At 37.7% G+C, this 26113-nt stretch overlaps 1 protein-coding gene across 1 annotated transcript in view; it reads left to right on the plus strand.

Annotated features, from left to right (window-relative positions):
• Positions 1-26113, plus strand: part of CNTNAP5 (contactin associated protein family member 5) — a 282392-nt gene that overhangs the window by 227676 nt on the left and 28603 nt on the right. The window contains exons 14-19 of the mRNA XM_032189925.1: positions 1364-1520; positions 10682-10809; positions 11004-11174; positions 13225-13443; positions 21157-21396; positions 23001-23225. Coding sequence (XP_032045816.1) covers positions 1364-1520; positions 10682-10809; positions 11004-11174; positions 13225-13443; positions 21157-21396; positions 23001-23225 — 1140 coding nt within the window. The remainder of the gene's footprint in view (positions 1-1363; positions 1521-10681; positions 10810-11003; positions 11175-13224; positions 13444-21156; positions 21397-23000; positions 23226-26113) is intronic.

Below are 26113 nucleotides of genomic sequence, written 5' to 3' on the forward strand. Positions count from 1 at the left end.
TATCATGAGAATGGAGTTACTCTTCCTATTTTTATTTTCCTTTTTTCATGAGTTTACAGTTCAGCAGCCTAAGCTTAGAAGGAAAACAAATATGAATTAATTTTGCCAAGTGATTCTAAAACTCATTTTAATTAGTCCCTTACACTCTACAGTTAACCTTGATTGCATTTCATATTTTACACATTCTTGCTTTGTGTAATGAGGAATGCTTCCTACTAATAATGTTACTAAAACAGAAGAATAAATTGATGCATTTTTCTACATTAGTGTTGCAGTTTATTTTTCCAAGCTTCTTTGATCAGAAGGATTTGATATGTCAGTTTTGCTAAATTTGCTATCTACCTGTACGTGTAACTGATTACATTTCTTGATTTAAGGATTAAGAAGTCAATGGAAAAGTTAGCTGAGATAGAAGACAAAGTCAATTTTAGCAAAATGTTAATCCATGGATTTCATTATATTTGAATCTGCTTACTATAACTGGCTACTAATATTTAATGTTTCATGTAAAACAGATTATGAAATTTAAACAAAAACTACCTTGCCTTATATAAATACATAGATCTTAGAGCTCCTGTAGATAGAAAAATACTTCACAGAGATAATTTAATTCATAAGTATGGAAATCTTTTTCCCCACTTATCTCCTACCTGACTATGTAATCCAGGATGTTCTAATATCTTATGAAGCTTAGCATTTGCAGATTTCACCCTTGGAGAGCATATTAAAATCCCTAGTCCTGCTCCCTTAGAAAATGATACAAATTTTGTTCTTGGATTAGGCCCATAGTAATAGGTGAGTTTTTGTGTTATTTCAGAAGATTTTTACTCTTTGTATGAATTCTAATATGAAAATACTGATCTAAGAGCTGGTATTTACTTCACGATGGTTAGATTCTGCAGGAGGTCTTTGGTCTTTGGTTCAAGACAGCTATGCAGTGAGTCATGGCAGAAGAATTGCGTTCAGACTCCTTCAGTGATCAGATCTCCCCTCTAGCATCATGCAAACACTCTGGACACAGCTGGTGCACAGTAGCATTGGGATTGCATGTCAAAAGTCTTTGCAGATAAAATGCACCAAGATTCTCATGGTGTTTGGCATATGAGACCAATGGGGAAACATCTGCTCCTCAAACCAAATGGTATTACCATATAGCTATTGCTTTCTCAACATGTATTCATTAAAATGGAATTTGGGCAAAGCTTATGGTTTGTAATTTCTCCAGTTTGCATCTTTTCTTTCAGCATTATTTAACATGTCCACCTCCATTCTCTTTTTCATTCTCAGGAGATTCCAATTTGCTTATCAAGTTCTCTTTCTTTGTCTTCTCCCCCCCTCTCCCCCTCCCCCCCCTTTCATCCAGATGGAATGCCATTTGCTTGGTGGGTTGGCCGTGCCAATGAAAAGCATCTTTACTGGGGAGGATCTCTTCCGGGCATTCAACAGTGTGCATGTGGACTGGAAGAAAGTTGTCTGGATATGAGATATTTTTGCAACTGTGACGCAGATAGAGAAGAATGGTAATAATTTTCACATGTGTATGGTAGTGTCTGTGTGACAGCTGGGGGTAGAAAGTAGGGCAAGAAGGCTTAAATCTTCTGTTAATGTATGTTGGGGGAAATCTGAAAGGTTTGAGTATAATCAAATGAGAAAGAAAGTCAAAATAGAATTTACACTTCTGATTTCAGATTAATTTTTTTGTTTGAACCAAAGACAAGATATCTGGCTAAAGCAAGTTGCTGGGATAGGTTGACAAAAATCTTTGTTTTTATTTGTGTGAAAGTTTCCATTGATTGAGTTGGATGAGTAAAAGCTATAGGAAGTTGGTGCATGGATATACATGAGAGAAATTTCAGGAGTACACTGTAAAGTTCAGGTACAGCTAGTTAAAGGATGAGAAATCTGTACTATCAAAAGGCTTTGTATTTTTCATATGAAACATTGTACTTTAAGTACTTTAATGTTCTTTTACATTGTTTCTCAAGTTTGTTAATGCAAATGAAAGGACTTCCTTTGGCTCCTGTAGGTTTTGGTTCTGTCTCCATAAGAAGTTTTAGATTTATGGCATTGACATTCAAAGCTTTCCTTGGCTTCAGAGCTTAGCTTTGCCTGGATGTTGCATGAATTTCCTAAGGACACCTCACAACTTTCTCCCATTCTTCGCATCTTCATAGTCTCTTGAGTAGCTGGGAGCTAGTTGGTGAACTTTCCACTTAATTCTGTACTTGTGTTAGAGGGGACAGAAATGCCAGACAAGTGTTGAAAGGACAATTTGAAATACCGTGAAAATGCATGTGAAAACTCAGCTTCACCTGCTGTCTCTACTAGACTATTCACTGATAGGAGCAGCTGCCCTTTCTCTGAAGGGGAAAAAAAGTGTGTATATTTTAACATAGAATAGTTCAGAATTTAGGAATAATGGAAATGGGCAAGGGTGTCTTGCTATAATACAGTACTCTGTTTGAAATGGTGTCCAAATTATCCCTGTGAAACCTTCACTTAAAAGAGAGTCAGTACAAAGGAACCATAAGGGTTCTTGAAACAAACAACATCCCCCTTCCCCCACCTCAAAAAAGAGTCAGAAATGATTTGTCATTTTAAGTGTTATGGTTTTATGGTTTTTTGCTTGCTTGTGTGCAATACTTGCAATATGGCCTCATTTCCAGATAAACGTGCATGTTCACTTGGACCCTTTATATCCCTGGAATCACTATTCACTTTCAAAGATCATAGTTCTAGAGGGATTTCTTTGAGAAGCTCTTTATGTAAATGTTAGTTTATGAATATAATTTGTATCGATTTGTACAGAAACACCTCACTGTGCATGTTGATCTATCTTTTCTTTAATATTTGGTTACCAGAAGCACTTTGGTAAGGTTTGTACATGAGCATCAGAAGTATGCTCGTACTGGTGCCTGGTTGTGTTCATCATCCACATTTTTCTTTGCTTGGTGAGCTGCTGCTCTACAATATGCTGTGCTGGTAACCTGAGATTGCAGGACAGTGCACCGCAAGGTCATATTAACCAATTAACCAATGCAAGGTGAAAACTAAGCAAGTTATGCTGGGTGTGTTTATCACCCCCCCCCCCCCACACACACACACACACGCGCGCGCGCACAGTGATTTTGAACAGGAAGATAAACTTCAAACATATTTGACAGAGAAGTAGAACTCTCCAAAGTATTAGAAATTACATATTCTGTGAAAATTTATGCCAGGTTGAGGGGAAAAAGCCAATTAAAATCCACAAGAAGGAAGTTAAGGAAGAAAAAGCTTACACTTCTGTTAGATTTTGGAAAACCCTCATGGGAGAGAGATGTTACATATCATGCTTCATTAGCACGGTAACTCACAGAGTTGCTTGTGTCTCCTAATTTCTTGATGATAGCAGGACACACACAGAAGTTTCCTCAGTTAAACTATCTACTGTTTGTTGGTTTGGGGGTGCAGGTGCTTTTTTTGTTTATTTTTTTTCTTCCTCTTTTTTTCCTTTTTTTAAAATCCATTAGAAATCTGGTCATCTTTTGAGTGGTATTCTAAGTTGCAGGTTGCCTGTTTAAAAGCTTTTTTTAAAAGTGACCTTTACAAAGAATTTCTAAACATAAGAAAATTTAATGCCTCTTGAAGATTACTTTTGTGCTTCTCTGCTTGAACACTGACCCCCTGATATATAATGAGCATTTGAATCTGAAACCTGCTGAGATCTGAACTGTGACTTTAACCTGCTATACATTATCTTGGAAGGAGTAAGACAGTAGTAGATGCATTTATTTGCCTTAGCATGAAATAAAATGGGTGCTACAGAGTGGAAAAGCAGAAAATCATTTTTATTCTTTTTAGATAAGTCAGGCTGCTCAGTGCAGCTCCAAGGTAGAAATTCACCAGAATGGCTGGAGCATCCTTTGGAAGAGGAGACAGGCTGAGGATTTTGCTTTGATTTTGTTTCCCCAGACTCTGTGTTAGGTGCAGAAGAACCTACTAATTTCTCAGAGTAACAAAAGAAACAGGAAACAAGAGAAAACAGATCTAAAAAAAAAATAAGTCCTAAGCCAGGTGTTTGGCAGAACACAATATGCACTTCTAGGCATGCTGACTTTTAAATGATATCTAAGCAGACACCTGAGCCAGCTGCTAACTCCAGTCTCCTACTTGACGTGATGCTAAGTTAGTCCCCCTGGAGTTATGCTGGCCAGATGAACAGGAATATAATTAGTTTCATTCTGTATGGGGAAGTCTTTTGAATTTTTTCCCTTTTCTTTTTATTTAAATCAGTTTAGTGAAAAATACTTTTTTCCATCTAGCTCTTCACTTCTTTCCTCGCCATACTTCCAAACTTTGCAGTATGATGCCAGCCAGTTCTGTCACTGCAGAACAGTGAAGTAACTTGTTGGTATTTACTAGAGCATGGGAGATCACCTCTGCTGAGGGAGGAGAGGCACAGGCTGGCACCCTGATCCCAAGTAAGGCATAGAGGCACAGTCTGACCCCATATCTAACACGAAAGGTGTTAAATATGACTTGACTGTAGTTTATGCATGCCTCCAAAAAAGGAGTCATTGAAAGCTCTTGCTAGTGGATGGGAAAATTCACTGAGATCCAGTAGCTGCAAGCAGAAGTTAAATTTAGACCAAAAAATCTTTTCTTCCTCTCTCTCCCCTTTCCCCAGCTAGGAATAGTTAACTATTGGAACATTATGTGTAGATGAGATGGATTTGCCATCTCTTCAAGCAGTTACCTTGAAAGAGATTGTCTTCCTAAAAGATATGCCCTATTTCAAAAAGAAGGTGTGTTCTTGATGTAGGCATTACTGGGGAAAGGTTTTAAACAGATCTGAAGAATAAAGCATTTCTGAAATGCATGGAGGGTTGCACTATCATCAGTCCATTCTAGAGATCCTTCAGATCCTTAAACAACTCTACCAGGTTGTCTTTCATCTCAAGCAAAATTCTCTTGCCTTGGCAGCAAAAGTATCACTGCTCACCAAAAAATTTCACTGAAATGGGAGGAACCTCTTTCATGCCATGGTGTTGCATGACTGTCCTGAAGTCCATTTGCTACTTTGGTCTCTCTGTCTAGAATCCATTTTTCACTTCAAATGCAACTGCTTGATTGAAGCCTATCATCAAACCAAACCTCTTTCTTGCTGACTACATTCACTGGAATACCTTGTGAACTTGGGGAATTTTAAATCTTTTTATTTTGTACAGAAAGAATGGCATCTCTGAAATTCATTTTGTACAGAAATCTCAGGTGTCTCAACAGACTTTGGTGGGCATTTGCTGATTGTGACCAATAACTGAAGGGCCTTCTTTTATACCGATCATCTAATCTTATTATTCAAATTATAGGAGTCCCCTCTATAGATGTATATACAAGATACTGGTATAGGAGTATTCTTTTATCTTCCAGAACAGCCTTTATTACTGGAAAACTAAGCCTTTGAGTCTTCCTATTTCCATAGTAATGCACATTTACATCTTTACCATGCCTTTGAGGTACTGCAGGCAATGAGGGAACCGCAGGGCATGAAGGAAGGAAAAAAAAAGGTGAGGTGAGATATTACTATTGTCAAACCCACTGTGTGTCCCTGAGATGTATTGAGTATATCTGGCTTTGTTCATAGTTCAGGGAGGAGGAAAGCCCCATGAAGCTGAATGAGGCCCTATCTGGACAAGATGTATTTGTGTAGAGTTCTGCCAGAGCTGGGGTGTTAAAACTGGAAGGGTTGAGGAGAGCAGGGCAAAGAAACCCTGCTTCTGATGAGCCTGGATTTGACAGGTTTTGTTTGCTCAGCCACTATCCCACGCTGAATCCACTGCCTCAGAAGCAGGGTAGGCAACTCTGTAGAGCACTTGATGCAAGCTCATAAAGAAACCCTGCCGGAGGTGACCTGGCCTGTATAGAGCTGTCTTGCATATCTGCCTTCATGGCTGCATTTGTCAACAAAGTAGAAAAGCTGCCTGCAGAGAGCTGACTGTAGCAGGCCCCTGAGATGTCAGGAATCAGTTCATTACTATCATTACCAAACTCTCTCTGTTTCTCTTTTCTAATTCCAGCAGCAACTGCATTTTGCCCTCACTGGTTACATATGTCCCCTTCTGCTGCTGTTTTTTTCATTAATGTGACTTGCAAGATAGTAATTAAAATGTATTCCTTTGGATTATTAATGATCTGTCCTGCACAAGGCTCAAAACTTTCTGTGATGGAAACCTATTTTGCTGGCCCACTCCTAATGCTGTTCATTGACATCTGCCGCTGATAGTGTTCTTTTTCCCAAATGTACCATATTCATGAAAATCTATCCTGAATATCTGACCTACAGAGTCAAAGACCTCAACAAAGTTTTCATTAATGTATAAAAAGAAAACATACCAATAGGGGATCATATGAGAAGAAATGATGTCTGATGACACTACTGGTCTAACATATGGTAGACGGAAATATGGAAACAGCTACTTTGAGGTTACCAATATATGATGGTTTATGCTGTTGGGATACCACAGAGTGAGAACTTTTGGAGTATTTATTAGTATGCAGGAAAAAGAAAAATAGTCTCCTAATGTTACCATCAAAATAGTTATTCATCATTTACAGGTAGGACTACCTGTACTGTTCTGTAAAGTATCCAGATGTACTATCGCTTTTAGTGTTGCTGCATTTGCAATGAAACGTGATTTTGATTGTGTTTTTTTTTTTTTTTTTTTTTTTATGTTGTTTGTTTATTTGTTTTTTCTCATATGTAGAGAATTTGCTTGACGCATAACCTGCCTCATAACTTATTGAGGAAGTCCTTAGGGTCAATGCCGTTAATACTCAGACATGGATCCACAGTTGACGTCCAACTGTATTTAATACCCATAGCTAAAAAGTATTTTGGTAATTAAATTTAAAAAGCTTTATTGGTTTTGGTTTTGTTTTGGGAAGTACAAATTGACAATGCTCTTCTTGCAAAGAGCTTAGAGAAAGAGACATTAACTGAAGGTGCTTTCCACACTCTGAAAAACATTAAAAATTTCACCTGAATTTGTGCAGAACCAAATGCTTAGTCAGGTAGGCAGAAGTTCTTCCCAAATTTATTTGCACCATATTCTGTGCATACAGAACTCTTTTCAAGAATGGGATAAAGACTGTTTTGGTTTGTGTGAAATCAGGTTTTAGCTCACATTCCCAGCCAAAGAGTATCCCACAGGCAGGACCCACTGGTGCTGAGAAGTGGGATGTCACCTGGTGCAAAAAGTGCACTCGGTAGAAGTGGAATGAAGAAGTAGAAGTGGTACGGAGTGCTATGTGAAGCCTGCTGAGAGAAAAAAAGTAGTGTTTTTGGCAAAGCTGAGAAGCAGCTGTGGAAAACCAAGTATAATCTGTTTTTAAGTTATGTGAAGTGTTAAATTAAAATACATATATGTAAAATCTAGCTCAGGGAACAAATGCAAAAGCAGTGAATCTAACAAGGCTTTATTTTTGTTTAAAAGACTAAATTCTATGTGTGCACATTGTAATTCAGGTGCTTTCTAATCAGGTAATAACACCTTTTCCTTGACAACTGTGGTAGTTTAAAAGTGAACCCTCAAGCCCTCTTCAGGTAAAATTCCAAATATGTTGTCCAAATCCTGGAATATTTGTATTTTGTAGTGCCTGCAGGAAATGATTGTACAGGTACGTGAAACTCTCTTGTTCCTCTCAGAGACATAATATGTTGTGTTTGAGAGGCTACCATGATGCACCACATAAAGAGAAGAGGAATCGTGGTGCTTTATAAGAAATTGAGTTTGAAATAAGCTTAACTTAAAAGACCGTGCATTCAAGATACTCAAGCTTTAGCTTCCGCAAGTCACTTTATAGTGCCTTCAAATATCTTTTTTGCTTTTCTTAGCTGAAACAGCCTAAGTGTTGATTCTTCACTGAAAATTTGATTACTCATCATGGAATAATAGTAATTAGCTGTGACAATAGGTATGTTGTTTCCATTCTAAACACATTCTCTAAAGGGTAGAATGTTTCGGATAGACTTTATTTCAGTGTCTGCTTTTATGAGACATGTATGCTTGTACAAGTCTTTTTTTTTTTTTTTTTTTCTTCTGTGAGAGAGATTAAAATACATAAAATGTGCTTTTTGAGCTTCCAGAGAAACTTAATTGAGTTTTCAATACATTAACATAAAAGTGATAATTTTTATTGTTTTTGAATATTTTTCTTTCTCACAGTTGAGCTGTGCTACTAAAGTTCTCAGTAACGCTGGCATATAACTAGTAAAAACTCAGAGTCATAAAGTTTGATATAAAAGAACTTCATACAATATAACAGACTATCTAATAAGTGATGCAGTTCTCAGAGATGTGGAATAGATATCTTTAAAATGTCACAATTTCATTTATTATTTTTTTTTTTTGTGAGTATCTTCAGTAGTAGCTGCAGGAAGGTACTGATTTTTATTGTATTATTGATCATAGCTAGTCAAAAGTCTGCACTATTTTTTGAATAAAAATAAATTTGCAGGAAAAACCCCTGGATATTTGGTGAAAAATCTTTTATATTTTTTAATGTAACTGTCATTTAGTTATTCATGTGTATATTGCATATTTTATGTCCTATTTCTGTAAATCTTTCTGCCTTTCTTTCATTCATTCTACCTACTTTTCTTCCTACTGTGCCCTGAAATGTTTTATTTAATTATCTTCCTAAGAAATACTCAAATAGATCAGCTTCTGTTACAACTGTTTCATAATCTGTTGAGAGCATTTGCACTGACTTTCAAGGATTGATACAATAAGCTACATGACAATGCTTCTGAGAGGCCTCAATGAAGAGATTCGGAGACCATGTACTTTTGATTTTCATACATGATACATTTCCATGTCAGTCTCTATTGAAGGTGTCAGTCTCTGTTGAAGGCCTCACTCTGTCTTATGTGTGAGAATGTCATCTTTCTGCATTTTGTAATTATCTACATGTCATACACCCACTGAAGCAAGAAAAATGTAAGGGTCAAAGAAGGTACTTTTCCTTTTCTTCTTGGAATTACAAGACAATTAACTGTGCTGCATGCAGTTAGAAACAATGAAAAATAAATGAAATGTTTGCAGCCTTTATCAAAAAGATGAAAGTGCCCCTTCTATGTCTTCTAACATTAATCAGAATAGAGCAGTTAGACAAGTAAACATCCGAGGCTGTGTCAGAGCACAGCTGTGTTGTTCATCTTGATTACTTCTTTGCTGAAATATCATGTCTATTCCCACAGCTGGAACTACATGTATAATGAGGGGTACATTTGTGGAAGGTGGCATTATGAGCAGTGTATAGTCTGGGATCCTGCCTAGGATGTCAGACTCCTTGGCAATGATTTCACTCAAAAACTGCAATCTGTTTCCTGAGGCTTTGTTTCATGTATGCATAAAAGAGAGTGGCTATAAATTTGGGATTATTGTTACCTTGTGTCTGGTCATTGTTGCCATCCCTGTGTGCAGCATGAAGTTTACCCCTCTGAGCATATGGGTGAGATCAGTCCAGACCTTGCGTGCAGATTCCTTGGCCATGCAGACCTAGGGTTCCTTTTCAGTAAAACTACTGAGGTTTGGCTCCATGAAGAATGCTGTACCAGGCTTATGTGCCTGGATTTCCAACAGACTTCAAACCTGAGTTGGGGGAAGATGAACACATCACTTTGGAGATGAGATGCAGTAGCACTTGCCTCTCTGTAATCGATAGATAGAGAAATACCTCCAGAGGGGATTTCAGCTCTGGTAAGATCAGGGCTGGATGCCTGAGGGACTTGGTTAAGTTCATGAAGAAAGGTGGAATGAATGTGCATTTGTATACCCTGCTAGAGTCAAAGCTACTGAATCATTTTAGGGACCAGAGGGCTGCCATGAAATGTCATGCTTCACTTTGAGGACACTGCTTTCCCCAAGGCACTCAGATTAAAAAGAAAATAATCTTCCCATCCTCTTCCTTTTTAGCAGCCATGTGTAAGTTAATAGCTCAACAACAAATGCAGCTGATACAAACAAGAGACTGCAGTTGGGCAATACAGTAAATCAGCCTTTATTATTTCAGTTGCTGACCTAAAAATTTCAGACATGTAACGCAAAGGGCTGATCCACTGCAAACTCACTGCCAATTCAACTGTCTTTGCAGTGTGCTGAGTCAATTATATACTAGCTGTCTTCAAGCTGGATCAGGTATTGTCTAGCGACCCCTTGCTAACACCACGCTGCATCAGGTATCACATGTCCTCCTTCTGCTCAGATAAAGCATAAAGCCAGCACAAATTCCATTGTCTGTCTCTGGCTAACTTAACAGAAATTCAGATTTGGGCTTATATCTGATCCACATCAAATTCATCCTGCTGAGGAAACCCAATAGAGCCTATTTTACATCAATGTCCGTCAGGTAAAAGGGCAGCATTCTGCCTCTGCTTCATAAGCATTCATCACAGCTAGAATTCATACCAGACAGTATCGTGTATCAAAATGCAGTGTCTTCGGGGGGTCAGTATTACGTCTGAGCATAGAGCGTATGTGCGCATGTATGTATCTTAAGCAATGTGTACTGGTCACAAGTCTTATAGTAAGTATGCAAATATATTTAAGTAAGCATCTTTCAACTATTGCCTTACGCGAGGAATGCTGGGGATTTGTCTGTTGTTAATGTCTCTTTTTGTTTGTTTATTATAATCCAGGACAAATGATACTGGCCTCCTTGCTTTCAAAGACCATTTGCCTGTAACTCAGATAGTGATCACTGACACAAACAGATCAAATTCTGAGGCTGCCTGGAAAATCGGCCCTTTGCGTTGCTATGGAGACAGTAAGTACTAGCTCTTCTTCTCAATTTCTAGAGGAACAGGATGTACCTTTTTTTTTTTTTTTTGGTGTTACTTTGTTTTGTTTCATTGTTTGTTTTTTAAACGTGTTTATCTGATGAAAGCTATCTTTCCACGTGCAGCTCACAGCTGCTGTCCTGTGCCAATTTAACTATAGAGAAGGGGGTTGTGTTTGCAGGGCAGTTCTGGAATGCAGCTTCCTTCAACACTGAGGCTTCCTACCTGCACTTCCCCACCTTCCATGCTGAGGTCAGCGCAGACATCTCCTTCTTCTTCAAAACCACGGCTCCCTCTGGGGTATTCTTGGAAAACCTGGGGATTAAGGACTTCATACGAGTTGAAATAAGCTGTAAGTTTCACCATGGAGAAATCACAATGTATTTGCCCAATTTGACAGGAGCAGGAAAGTGAGAAGGACTTTTTACTTCTGTCTTGGGACTTTTGGAAGAGCTTGGAGAGGATAAGATGGAGACATAGATCTCTCTCTTCTGTCAGAGTGTCTCTGTATAATGTTGATCATTTTGTTTCATCTTATTGTTATTCAGTTCTTCTTTCCTAAACCAAGAAGTGACTAAATTTACAGTATTTTTTACCCATTTTACCTCATTAGAGAAAGAGCTACTCAGCAGACATGACTGTAGACTGCAATTTTAGTCAAGAGATGCAAAATTTAATACCAACAACTCTCATGGTTACCTTTATTTATTTTTAAATGATATGTCCACTACAATGCAATCCTAGTGTTTCAGAGGAATTCAGTGTGTACTATGTGCATACTGTACTATGAGGTGAAAGCCTATGAAGACCACAGTGCTAATACAGGGTAAGCTGTAATGGGCATTGAATACTTCAAAATGTAATAAATGACTGCAGTACAACTGCAACTTAATGTATAAAAGAGAGGAGTAGAGAACTTAATTAGTGAGTAGGTTTTAACCTCATTCTTGTTCTGATGACTTCAAATTTTTATTAGTGACAGAAGAGTACTGTGGCTTTGACATGAAATATGACTTCTGTATTCCAAATTCTGTCAAGCTTAGGAAAAACAAACTGAGTGCTATGCATTTTATAATATGCTTAAGATAACCCCAACATAAAATTTAATAAAAATGGACCCCGAGGCCCTTCAATTCATTAAACCAATGGTAAATGTCTTGGTGCATTATCACAAGGTAATGAGGTATGATTTACTGTTAATTGCACATCAAAGTCCAATTTGGTTGTACTGCATTTCATTCTCATGGATATAGAAGTAAAAATGGCATTTTGATGTCAAATATCTGACAAATATTGCAAGCCACTAAGAGGATTGTTTAGTGAAAGTTTGTGAAAGTATATTATACCTGGGCTCCCAGAGAAATGTGTTATTTAAAAATTTGAGGAAAGTTTTTTTCCTTTAAATTTGGGCTTCTCATTAGTAGTTATGTGGTGTGTTTCTTGCTGCCAGATGGAATTTCAGCCTAAAGGCCTTGTATCAAGGAAGTTCCACAGACCAGCTGCTTCAAAAGGAAATGGCCTTTTAGCAGATGCAGGAGCTCAGAATAGATCTTTGTCTCTCCCTATGGAGTGTTTCCTATCCTAACTATCTAAGAAGCAGCTTCCAAAACCAGACCAATCCAATTTGTTGGGCTTGAAAATAACAGGTTTTTATGAATTTTCAATCCAAAACCTACTGGTTGTTGTGCAGTCTGTGGACCTGGTTCTTGCCCTTTTTGGTGTATTTAGCATTTTAGGAAGAAGAAAAATAATCAGTAACAAAAATGTTAAAGAGTTCTGGCCCCTTTCAGGCTTCTAGCAGAGGAAGATGGACTCCTTCATATGACTGTTGTTTTTCAGTTACTGTTCTGTTTCTAGGAGCCTTGCTATCTCTGGACATGTTATACATGTATATGACCCTTTAGTTTAGGATCACCAATGAACTTTTTTTTTTCCCTTCTGTTTCTCCCTTGCTTCCTGAGTCAGGCTTATTCACTCAAACAAATGCTTGAAGGTTTCCCTCCAACCATATATAACCAAATTCTGTTAAGAATATGCATTTTGAAAGATTTAGTCAGAAACAGTTCCTTCATCCTTTCCACCATCTCAGCATTATTTGTCCAAGTGCTTTTGTGTGACTTTACTACAGTGTTTGGCACTTTTACTTCCAAAAGAGAATAAATCACAATTTCTAGGGCACCATAATTGTTATAGCAAAAAAAGATGGATACCCACAGCCAAGCATAATCACAGCAGAGATCAAACAGTGAGGCTGCTGGGTAGAAGATGGGATGTAAATGATGCTGTACTATTTGCTGACACAAAAGTTAATGGACCCTATATTTATGTAAGATTTCTTGATGTTAAAACCACTATTTAATTCAGACCTTCACTTTCTCTTTATGTCTATTTGTGTGTTCCAGCCCCCAAAGAGATAGTCTTCTCTGTAGATGTTGGGAATGGCCCCACAGAAGCAATCGTGCAGTCTCCCACGCCCCTGAATGACAACCAGTGGCACTATGTCCGAGCAGAGCGGAACCTCAAGCAAACATCTCTACAAGTGGATAACCTCCCCAAGAAGGTCCTGGAGGCACCTGCAGAGGGGCACTTCCGCTTGCAGCTCAACAGCCAATTATTTGTAGGTAGGGACCGTTTAAGGGTTTCTGCAGATGTGCACAGTATTTCTGTGTCTATACCTTGGTAATGCTGTTGCTTCCCGGCTGAGCTAGGGTGTGGTAACCAAATTCTGCCTCTTCCTCTTCCACTCCCTCATAAACAACATAAATCCAACCCAAACTACTACTTTTACACTCAAAGCACTTAGTACAGAAACGTTAGCCTTACAATACTAAATGGCATTTTTAGGGTCTAAGATTGCATGAAACATATTTGTTGCAAAAGAATTAGTTATTTCCTCTTGTACAGCACTGACTATGTAATTTGCTGAAGGAAATGTGATCTTTCTTTTGTGATGCAATGTAAATGGCATACATTCTTGTAAGTTACAGTGGCAAAGCTTGATGACAATATGTGCTTAAAATCTGTTCCTTCAAATATGCCTGCCATTTGGCTATAAAATGTGTGTGTGAGAGAATGATAAACACAGTCAAAGCAAATGCAGCTATTTCAACTGAAGGTGTTCTTCAACAAAACAAACAAACAAACAAAAACCTCTGTTTGCATATAGTTTGTTTCTTTGTCTTCCATGTAAATGAAAACTAGAGGTGGACTAGCTTGTATTTGATAACATAGAACTAGCTTGTATTTGATAATATAATCTGGGATAAAAAAGGGTCTTCTCCCTTTTCAATATTCAAACACTGCTTCTCTGAGTACTCCACACTGTGGTGGAGTAGGTTGTAACCTGCTTCTTATTCAGGGCCATGCAAATAATTACCAGTTTTTTCCTTAAAATTAATTATCTTATTTAGCTGAAATGGTATGGCAAACCTCAATCTGTAAACTAATTTTAGTAAAGTTTACCTGTGTATCCACACCCCTTGAATTAAGAAGATTTTGAGGTATTTATTTGAGCTTGTTAGAGTGTATGTGTGCAATAATTACTGGGGTCTGAACAGAAGGAGTGAGTTGGTTAATAAATAGAGTTGTATCATTGACCAGGAGTCCTTCCCTCATAGCAATAGATTCATACCTAAAACGTTCTCTCAGCCTGAGAAAAGTCTACTAAGAACTTATCTTCTGTTAAAATTGTCACAGTACAAGGTTTCTGCTTTCTGGTATGACGCATGCTGCTTATTGCTTGTTACTCAAATGATGATCCTAGAAAGAGGTTCCATGAGAGACAGGGCCTGAGGACAGTGGGGTTGGGCTGCTAGGCACCTTAGAAACATCAGAGAATTCTAACCAAGCCACAGTTTGCAAACAGAAGACTTAGAGAACTTAATGAATGGATAGGGGTTTTGTTTGTTTGTTTGTTTTTCTTTGTTTGTTTACAAATTTTTGGTCTGTTTCTTTGTAAAGGAGTAAAAATTAAGGTATTATCATGTCATCTACCAGATATGTCTTAACTGTCTTGCATCTGAAAAGCAGTATCTGCATATAATCTTGTTTCTCTGCATAATAAACAGGTTACTGGAACCAACTTCATGGTGATTTTAAAGTGATAATCAATGAGTTGCATCATGGAAATTCAAGGTAGATAAGGACCCCCAACAAATTGGTGAAATGTGCCAGTAGAAGGTTATCAGCAAAGACAAATGCAAAGCCACATACCTGGGGCAAAATAGCAATGCATCCATGCAAAACGGGGATCGATTGGATGGGTGGGTAGTCACTGATCAGAAAAAGTCTTGTTGGCCTTGGTGGAGAAGTGAATCTCCAGTGTGCCTTTGAAGGCTGCACACAAGGCTGTATTAGCAGGATTGTAGCCTGCAGGCTGCAGCAAGGGAAGAGAAACAATCATCTTCACAATTAGAGTAGTGCAGTACTGAAGCAGGTGCCCAAAGAGACTATGTGATCTCCATGCTCAGAGATAATCAAAACTTTCTTAGAAACAACCCTGAACAACATGATCTAACTATGAATGTAGGCATACTTTGAGGAAGAGGTTAGACCAGTTGATCTCCAGTAGTGACTTTCAACCTAAAGTTTTTTTTTTTCTCTGATTGTACTTAGTATTTACAGTATACTCTAGGACACAGTTATTTTATTTCAGTAGAGGGATAGAAAGTTCTCACTTTCAGTAATTTGACTACCTTCAGTTTTTCATACACACTTTTACTGAACCCTGAACACAAGGTTGAGTAAAAACTAATGTTTATAAGAGTGGGTTTTGGCCCTTAACTCTACCATAGAAAACCATGTTGACGATCAAAACTGTCTGTGATGTTCTGAGTTTTTCTAAGAGCAGCTGGAAGAGATGGAAACCTGAATGGTCTCTAATTCTAACCCTTTCCCTGAAGTACTCAAGTACTTCAGGTTTCCATGAAGTACTCAAGTACTCAGGGAAAGGTGGCAGAACTCCAACAATACACAGATGTAGCATAATTTGTCTCTGCTGAAGGTCTCATTCCAGTTTCTAATAGGAACCAACAGATTTAATACCTGAACCATGCAGAGTGAATTTTATCCCATCTGAAAAATAAATACATAAACAACATTGATTGTAAAAAAAAAAAAAAAAAAAAAAAAAAAAAAGGAAAGAAACAGCAGCACATATTATTTTCCTCTTCCATAATCCACAACATATTTGTTTCTGCAGCAGTATGCATACTGACAGTGATTAAGGGTTTTCCACAGTTAGTATTCACATTCTTAATTAATGATCTATGTAACTGACGTGATTTGCTGTTTTAAAACTTTTCCAAGTATATTTAAATTTAATCTTCATAATTTTTTTTTTCATTTAAGCATAGAACTTTGTTTTCATTGTGAAGGATGTTAAGATAAAACCTTTTTTTTTTGTTCTTGGTTCTTTTCCAGAATCAATTAAAATATTTTATAAATCTCATAAATAAAGCTCAATATCAAAATTTACTTTATTTATCTTTTGGAAAGATTTATTGATCCTTTGGGGTAAAGAAACTGTATTAGCAGCATGTACCACTAAAATGATGATTGAATGGATATCCAGTTTAGCTTTCAAACTATGATCATTTTCATGATGCTTCAGAGCTATCAGCATATATGTACAGCATATGTGAGGCAGTTTTGTCTCTCTTCCTTTTGGAGGGTTAGACACTGTATATCACACATATAAACCTGGGCTTTTATAAAATTTGACTACAGGGGCCATTGGCACATAACATAATTTCAAAGGAGTTCTGCTAATTTGGATCAACTAATTCCCTGTCAACTGTTTCTGTTTTCTGACCAAATTTTTGCTTAAGTTTTGCCCAGAGTTTTCCTCCTTAACCTGAGAATTAGATACATTTAAGACTGTTTGGAATAGAAGGATTTTGCTCCTAAGTTTGTGTTCATGGTGGTTTTGTTTTATTTTCAAGTTGGTCTGACAAACAAACTTTTAGCTTTCTGCAACTTATTACAAAGAAATTTGAACAGAAGCCTTCTCAAGAAAACTTAACAAAGCAGTCAGTGGCAAAGTGGTCTTTGAGGTGTGCTTTATTTACTTCTGGTCCAATGATACTGATGTTCTGAGTGAGTTAATCAGCCTTTAAATAATTTGTGAAGATTGGAGTTGAGGAGGCCTAGCTTTTCTTGGAAGTTTAAGACACCTTTTATTACTCTGCTTTGCACTTAACACAGTGGTTTTTTTTTGCCTGTTCTTGCATTTTGCCAATGTGGCATTTTCCCTACATGTCTGTATTTGGGGATGTTCGCCCTTGGGGGAGCAGAACCTAAGTATTTGTTCTGTCTGAGCAAGTCAGCAGCCACATACCATGTGCAAGAAATCTTCAGTGCATGATGCTCCTAGGATTCCACTGCAGTGATGATTTCTTACACATGCCATAGTGTACTTTCCATACCTCCTTGCTGGATTTACCTAGAGGTAAAAGCAAAAGGAGAGGAGTCAAAATAGAGCATCTCTCTCCTTTCTCCCTGTTATCAATAGTGATACAATGTGACAGGATTCAGCTTTACAATTCTTGTTTTATTCCATCACTTTCTATAAATGTCTGACCATATTCAATTATGGTTTCTCTCTGTTAAGGCAAAATAGTTATGAATAGTCAGTAAAAGACAGAAGGGTAGATTACATAATGTTTGTATGATTAGCTGGTGTGTTTATTGTGTAATTGAATCATAAGACGCTTAGGTATTTATCTAAGTAGTACCAGAAAGAGTTTTTCTATGACTGCACTTGTTAAAATAATTTAGAATAAAGACAGTCTGCTTAAGGCCAACATTGGCACACATGGAGTATGTGACAGGCTTCTGGGATAGCTTTCTCTGTATGTGCAAAGCAAAAGGGAAAAATGAATTTTCACTGCCTCAGTACATTGAGGATTACCCAAAATCAAACAAGCTCAGATTTTAGAGCAGCCTAAAGGAATTTAAAACCTATTTCTCAACCTCTTTTAGAGGGCATTGGGTATCTAACTACTTCTGGTCACTTTATAATCCTCAGCAATAGGATAGATATCCTTGTACCTGGTTATGTTCCTCTGTTAATTTGAAAAAAAAAAAATACAGTAAAAGGATCAAATCCTGAAGTTTACAAGCTGAATAATATCAACTTGACCAAACTCTGTGCAGCAGCAGGCCAATTTGGTCTGAAGGAACAGACAAAAATCCTTCCCTTCAATGGACTCACTCTCACTATTTAAAATGAGTGACTTTGGATACTGCACCTTCTGGCATATCTTTGTTGTCCAAGAGGAGTTCTGTAACCACCTTCTCTGATGCTGTAGTCTGAGATGAAATGTGCTGTCTTATCCAGTGAAGGCATGTTCATAACACCCCAGGATGGGGAGGAGAGTGGAAATACATCTTCACAGACCTCCTTTACAACAGGATTTGCACTCAGACTTGTAACATCAGAGAAGCAAAATAAAAATCCTGAGAGGTTACTTTCATGCCTACAGCCTTGATCAGAAATTTTTGTTCTACTTATTTGGTATGTTAAAGAGACTGGCAAAGTTAAGTGCTTGGGTTCCTGCTTTTATCCTGAGAGCAATGATGTGAGGAATCCTTGGGGAAATCTCCTCTGTATCTTGTAAGTGGTCCAAAGACAATATAACACAGGCAGAGTCAACATCTGAGAAACTTTCTTGGGGGACAGAGAAAAGGATGGAGAGGATAAGAAGGGACATATTTTGCCTGTTGGACGTTGCTCTCGTTAAAAGAATCTGCGGATACCTTTGGACGTATCAAAGGCCAGGAGTAGGCTTAAATTCTTGTGTATCCTGACTGCTTACTACTTTTAGTCTGAGACTATTAAGTGTGACTTGGATGTCTTCTAAGTACTATTATAGCAAGTTCTCCTACTCCCGAGTAATGATAGTTGTTCTTACACTCTCATACCCTATCCTTTTCTATGCATCCATTACATAAAGCAAGAACACTCCTAATGTTCTTCACTTCAGCCTCCCTAATCCAGTTCTTGCTAACAAAAAAACCTTTGCTTTTAAAAGCAAATCCTCAATTCACTGATAGAACCTTAATATATTATCCAGTTGTGTCACTAAGCTATACTATTGGTTCTCAGTTTTGTTTCCTTCCCCCCTCCTCTCAGACTCTCTCTTTTCTGCCCCAAGACTTTTCAGTAAAATTCAGCTGCATAAATACCTTTCTGAAAGTGGTGTTGCACATTTGACTGCCACCACCACTCCTCAGCAAAGAACACTTTAACCCTGTTTAACCTTTTTTTTTTTTTTTTTTTTTTTTTGGTCCTGAGGGTTACCTTAAAATCTGTTTTCCTGAATAAAACATTTAGATTGCATACATGAAATTGTCTAGTCAAACAGGCCTATTAGGCTTTGTTGATTCTTCCTACTCTAATTTGGAAAAGATTTTTTTGTTTTGTTTTGTTTTCCATTTTTCTCAACTTCCAAAGAATGTATTTGAAGATTAGTTTTGGTCAATAGGGGAAAACTTCCATAATGCCCAAATAATAAACAGATTTGCTTAATCGATGCTGTATGGATCTAGGACTGGATAGATGGTCTCTGTTAAGCTCTATAATCTCCAGACATTAGAAGAGGAGAAGAGTAAGAAACATATTATGCAGCTTTCCAAAACACTACAGCGATGAGTAAAAATATGGGCAGTGCAGTAAACATGATATTTGTAGAATACTTAACAATAGTTTCTTTAAAGTGTTACATTTAAATGTACCAGCTGGAATTTGATTGTGTGCCAAAAGGAGTCAAGGAAATTGTCATTTATCCTTGAAAAATTTGTGTTTAGTAACCATGCAAGAGAAAACAGAGTAACCAGTAATTTTAAAGGGAGAAATCACATTCCTTCTTATTTGGACATTACTGAAAATTGTGTGTGGTGTGTTTGGTTTTGGAGCAAAATCTCCAAAGAAAATGGTCACGTGTACACAGTGCAAATGCAAAAGGCCCAAATGTTGTGCTCAGAGGGCCTTTAAAATAAGTAAGTTAACATTCATTCATCTGGAAAGAGCAGTTGGCTAAATAATATTTTGAAAAAGTTTCACTGAGAAAGACACCATAATATTGGTATAGAGTAAACCTCTCTCACACATACTATCTTGAATTTAGTTATTCTAATTCAAATCCAGTACTTCTGCTGTTAGTGTACCAGAAAGAAAAATAAGTCAGAATAACAGAACAATACTGTTTTGGTGAGAGTGTTTTTCAGACTGTTGTTTCATTCTCATAGTTTGCAGAACTCTTGATTTAATTAAATAATTTGTGACAGAAAAGATGCTCTTCTACAAGGACTCATCAAAAGATCAGTTATGCATTTTGCAATTGAACAAACTTCTATAGAATAAGAATTTGGAAAGATAACATTTTCTTTCATACTTCTTTCTTTTTTATTGATGCATTAGCAATAAAGCTAGCATTTCAAGGGCTACAAGTGCTATTAATTCTTCGGCCAGAGTTAGATTTCGTAGCAGCAATCAAAATTGTAGTAAATTTGAGAGCAAAACATTGGCAACTGCCAAACAAAGCCTACAATAATAAAAATGTTGATATTTTCACAAAGTACTATGACTGTCATCAAGAATTACTATTATTGTACCTATTGTATTATTGACCACCTCCCAGGGGAAAACTATCTTCATTTCACTGTTAGAAATTTCAGTGGGCAGCTAAGATGCTCGTTAGGCTGTAGAGACTGGACTGCTCTCTTGCTAAATCCATACAGCTTTGTACTTCACAAAGTAATGCAATTATGTTTAACAACTGTAATAAATTTCACAACTGTAACCCAAACTCACGTTTCTTGCCTACAACAAACATTCACATGCAACATCAGGTTGGTCAGTCATGCATAAATTCTGACTCCAAAGTCATTTCCTTTCAGCCATCAAACCTGGCACTGAACATGATTTATCCTTGATAACTGGACTCATCAGTATGTGTAACTCATCTGATGTTGGGATTAAGGTGTTATTTATACTCCATACTATAGCAACAAATAGAAGAAAAAAAAAAAAAAAAAAAAGAGTTTCTCATTTGTTAGGTGATATGTGTACTTATGAGAAAGAAGCTAATCTTTTCCCAAATGAATTTGCAATTTAAATACCAAACAGGGCAGTAGATAAGGCAGAAAAGAAAAGAAGAGCAACTGGAAAGTTAGACACAGCTTTAGTCCTTTCTTACAGATAGAGAGAGACCTTTAGTTTCCAGGGCTTTCCATCTGTCATCTTTTGCGACAGTGTGCATATTGAACTTCAGGGCTTTGATTACTTTGTGGACTCATCAGTAAATGTGTGTCCTATTTTTTCTCTCTTTCAGGGGGAACAGCTTCCAGACAAAAGGGCTTTATGGGATGTATTCGATCTCTACATTTAAATGGACAGAAACTTGACCTTGAAGAAAGAGCTAAAATGACTTCTGGTGTTAAACCTGGATGTCCAGGACATTGCAGTAGTTATGGTAACCTGTGCCATAATGGAGGGAAATGTGTGGAGAAGTATAATGGGTATTACTGTGATTGTACCAACTCAGCGTATGAAGGACCGTTCTGCAAGAAAGGTAGGCAGAGAGTTTTGATCCTAAGTCCTTAGTGGTCTCTGAATATCTCTAACACAATTTCACCCATGTCAGTTTGGTGTCCACCATATTGCAAGAGTATGTTCTAATAGCAGCTTTCCCCTGAACATAACTAAGTGTTTATGTTAAGAGGGCTATAACTCCTCCTATTGTTGACTTCAGTGATGGATGGCCTCAGAAATTAAAATGGTTCAAGCTGTACTGTTACTTAAATTACCAACTGTATTGCATGATTCCTGTATTCAGTTGTATATAACTTGTCCAGACATTAACCAATAGCGCTGAAAACTTCTGTGATGGTTCTTCCCACATATGAATGCTTCATTTGCTTGGTTTTAAACCTCATCCAGCTTTGTCCACCTTAATAAAATCTTAAGGGCTTTTCATTACAGAGTTTTGGAACAAGGGCTTGACAAAAAGAGTTCATCTTTTTATTTTTGTTGCTATCTCTGTGATAACCCATCTAAACCTGGCCGTAAGAAGAGATGTCAAAAATGAACGTGCAACATTCAGGAGAAAACGGATTTGCATGGTTTAGTTTCTGATAAGCGTGTCCTCACTGAACCTGTTTGCTGGCTTTTAGGGGATGGTGCCAACATCAGAAAAAGGAGCAGGGCAAATAAAGAGCATCCAGTTTAGATAACATGCTCTTTGGGAGAGGAAGAAACTACCAAAATCACTGCTCAATAACAGCAAGGTGCAATGTGAGTGTTTTAATTTCCGTGACTGCCCCTCACCTTACAAACGCGACAGGCTCAGTGGGCCACATCATCTGCTGGTGTAAATCGGCTTAGTTGTATTCAAGTCCATAGAACTATGCCCACTTACATGAGCTGAGGATTTGGCACCGATGTCACGGGAGGCATATAGAATACCCACATAGTGCCCTGGTAGATACTGCTATAGAGGTGGATCTGCTTTATTGGAGAGAGTTCTTGTAATCAGCCTGTAGTGGAAGATATTATCATCCTGATTTTGCTGTGTCTGACACTAGGAAAACTGCTGTTGCAGGTTTTTTTTGTTTTGTTTTGTTTTGTTTTTCCGTGTATTTCGTGGCCAGACTGAGTTGTGTGTTGAAAACATAATTGTAAGATCTTATAGTTTGAGTACACATAGGTAGATGTTTGTCTTCTTTTGAAGCTACTGCTCTCCCTCAGTGAGTGTCTTTGGATTAATGTGTTGTTTTAATAATGACTTTGCTTAAAAAGAATACTAGAAAGGACAAATATATTGTTGTCATTACTGTGGGGGAAGACAGAGAATATTGCCTTGCTTGTCAACTGTCAGAAGATAGTAAACCGAGCATTTATTTGACTGAACAACATTTTGACCTGTTCCATCTTGTGGAGCTATGATTCAAGCTCTAAAATTGTTGAATATAGAGGCCTGTCTCTGTACACTGCCCTTCTATGAATCAGACAAATAGACTGTAAGGAAGGACACTCTGCTCATCCAAAGGAATGGTGATGTCAGCTGGATCAGAGGCATTTTGCCACGTTCTGCTTCTGAGGCAGGCAGTATGCCTGTCTGGGACACCTGAAAATGCAGTGGCTGAAACAATTCTCTTGGTTTATATGTGCTTTCAGAGGTTTCTGCATTATTTGAAGCCGGCACTTCCGTTACCTATATTTTCCAAGAACCTTATCCTGTCACAAAAAATGCAAGCAGTTTGAGCTCTTCCATTTATGTGGATGCTGTCATGCCCAAGGAAAATATTGCATTTAGCTTTCTCACGGCACATACTCCAAGCCTTCTGCTGTACATCAACACCTACTTTCATGAATATTTGGCTGTGATTCTCTCCAAAAATGGTAAGTACTCTTGATTTGCTACCAAAGGGAGACCAATGTGGCTGTGATTTTTGTGAGAATAGTGCCTGCAACTTTATCATCTTTGTGGTATTCAGTTCATGCAAATAGCCATCACTCTTGTTTATGTCCCTTTATTTGGCATTCAGTGCTACACTTGCCTATTCAGTCTTTGAATAATTATATTGTTGGGGCTTAAAATGTGCTTTGACTTCCATTTGGCAAGACTGCACAATAGCAATTCCTTGCTATTTATTCCACAGTGAGATCCATTAGGCCTCCAGGATAAAGGAATGAGAAATTCCATGACTGTACAAGAACACTTGGTGCAGAAATATATTATTTTATCTTTTGCATTCTCTATTGGAATGCATATTGGTCTTCACTGCATTGTTTCAATAGAATATAGCCAGTACGTCTGAATATTAAAGCCAGAAAATGTCCAGATCTTCTAGATCCACTGACCAGAACATCCATTTGCTATTAAAAGGTAAATGGTGTGGGCACATTCTGAAAACATGTGAAGATTTTAGGGGTATAGACCGTCTGTCTTCTCAGTAAGTCTCTAGCTTCCGAGTCCTTGTAGTGCTTTCAAAAAACTTACTCCAGACATGCATCATCCTAGACAAACTGGGATGTTTGAATTATTCAAGACTTATCAGGCACTGGAGCACTGGAAATGATGACTAAGCATACTGGTGAGTCACTAGCCTGTGGCAGAACAATAGAAAGTTAATGTTATGTGCTTGAATATGTGCATTTGACCGAATGACCCAGACCACTCTGAAGCCTTGCAAATTCCAAAATAGCTAACCTTTGAAGTACTATCAAATTAAAGTATAAAGGAGAAAAAAAAAAAAAAAAGGTTTTATTCTCTGTATGGACTTTGAAGTAGTTGATATCCTGGTTATGTCATGTGGCCAGCATTCAGGCTGGCATGGGATGAATAGCCTAATCCCTGGCTGCCCCTCCTGCTGCCAGGGCAGTATCAGCTTGGGCCCATCTCCTCTAAATGAAGTAGCAGGAGGATGGTGGGACTCTTGAGGAAACATTCTTCTTTCTCCTCTGCCATCCAGTCCCACATTTCCATCTTCACTTTGCTCTCAGATGCAGGTGTTCAGTGTATATGATATTCAGATATATGAATATTCCAGTGCAAAGCTCCAGAGTTGGAGAGGTTAGTCCCTGCTGAGGTGAAAGCTTGGAACTTGCTTCTCAGTTACACTGAGGTCTCTTTATGCCAATCAAGCAATCACAAATAGCCCTAAAGTAAATGAAAATGTAATATCCATTTATATCACCTTTACTGTTGCCAGAGTAGTATAAAATGACCTTAGAAACATGAGTCAATTGCCTTTTATTGATGAAATGCAGCCATCAGCAAGGTGAAGCTGGGAGGTCTCTAAGACGCAGGAACTCTCTAATGGTGATTGGGGAAGGAGTTGGGAACAGGACACTGGGATCTCTTGTAGTAGTTCAGCAGAACCACAGATTTTAAAATAAATATTGCATTTTGGCAGCTGCATCATCTGCAGATCTCCTCTTTGACTCAGAAAGAGATAGAGATTCTTCCACTTACAGAAAGTAGGTGGAGCAGCTCTCAGCACACTCAGAATCAGGAGGCAGTTTGGACAGTAGTGTCTTTCTCATCTCTGTATTTATCTTTGCTCATCTGTAAAATGAAGAGAACATTAGTTTAAAGGGCTGGTGAGATGTCAGGCTCAAAATCCCTGGACTATTTAAATGCAGCACTGTACACAAAGAATTAAGATAACTAGCTGACCTTGTTTGTTAAGTCCTGAAAGTCTCTTTCAGATTTGTTCTGTGCTTGCTCCTGTGTTATTCTGTCAGAATAGTCATTTTAGTCATGTATATTCTCTGTCTTCTGTTCCAAATCAGTAGTTTTTTTAAATCTCATGTCCTCTTATTTTTTAGTCTTGTTGGAATTGAAATTGTTCCAATGAAAATAATGTTCAGATTATTCAGATTGTGTTACTCTTTCTTCCTCCAAGAGGTTTATGCTTGCCATAAAGTTACTGGACTATGAATAATAATATTCTTTGTACAATTAAAAGTGAGCACAATTCCTGCTCTTTTATTGGCTTATTTTCAAGGATATTTGCTGAGACTGACAATGTATAGTAGGACTTAGGTAGGTCCCTGCTGTGTAACTGATAGTTAAATAAAGGTTAGCTTCTGGTGAAATGGGGATGGGCATTCTCACTCAAGAGGTTAGCAGTAATATTCTTTGCCATAATCCTAAGGCCCTTTCAACTTGTTAAGAAATTATATTGGAACAGTCTATGTATACTTTAATGCTTCGCAACACAACCAAACTTTTGTAAGTATTTTTGAAGCTTCTAGTGGTGTATCCTGTCACTCCTTTTTTCTATTAACCACAAACCAACTATGCAAATTTTTAGTTAATAAAAATGGCAATGAGAGGAATCTTCGTGGTAGTTCAGACTTCTCATGTTAAATAACATAAAAGAAGTGAAAGTGTCTGCAAGGCTTGTTCATATTTAGACTATATTGAAAGGAGCTTATGTGAAAATGAACTTGTATGGGCAACTGTGGTCTAATCCAGTCAGGTGTAAAATATTCCCTGTAAAATCAATTGGTTTCAGTAAAATTAATAAATAATCACATTTAACCCCAAGCACTTTCCACTGGCAGACTGTAAAGGAGGTCATATCATTAAAACATACAGTACATACTGACTGAGACACCAGAATTTTGGTAGTAAAATGATTCACTTAGAGTTACTCAACGGGTCAGTTTCAGATCTGGGAATGGAAATAAAATCTCCTCATAGTCAGTCATTTCTTTATGCACGCTGCACACTGCCACTCACACAGAAAGCCCTTCCAGTGCTTGGAGCCTTAGAGGTC

The sequence above is a fragment of the Aythya fuligula genome, chromosome 6 (assembly GCF_009819795.1).
Source record: "Aythya fuligula isolate bAytFul2 chromosome 6, bAytFul2.pri, whole genome shotgun sequence".
Lineage (NCBI taxonomy): Eukaryota > Metazoa > Chordata > Aves > Anseriformes > Anatidae > Aythya > Aythya fuligula.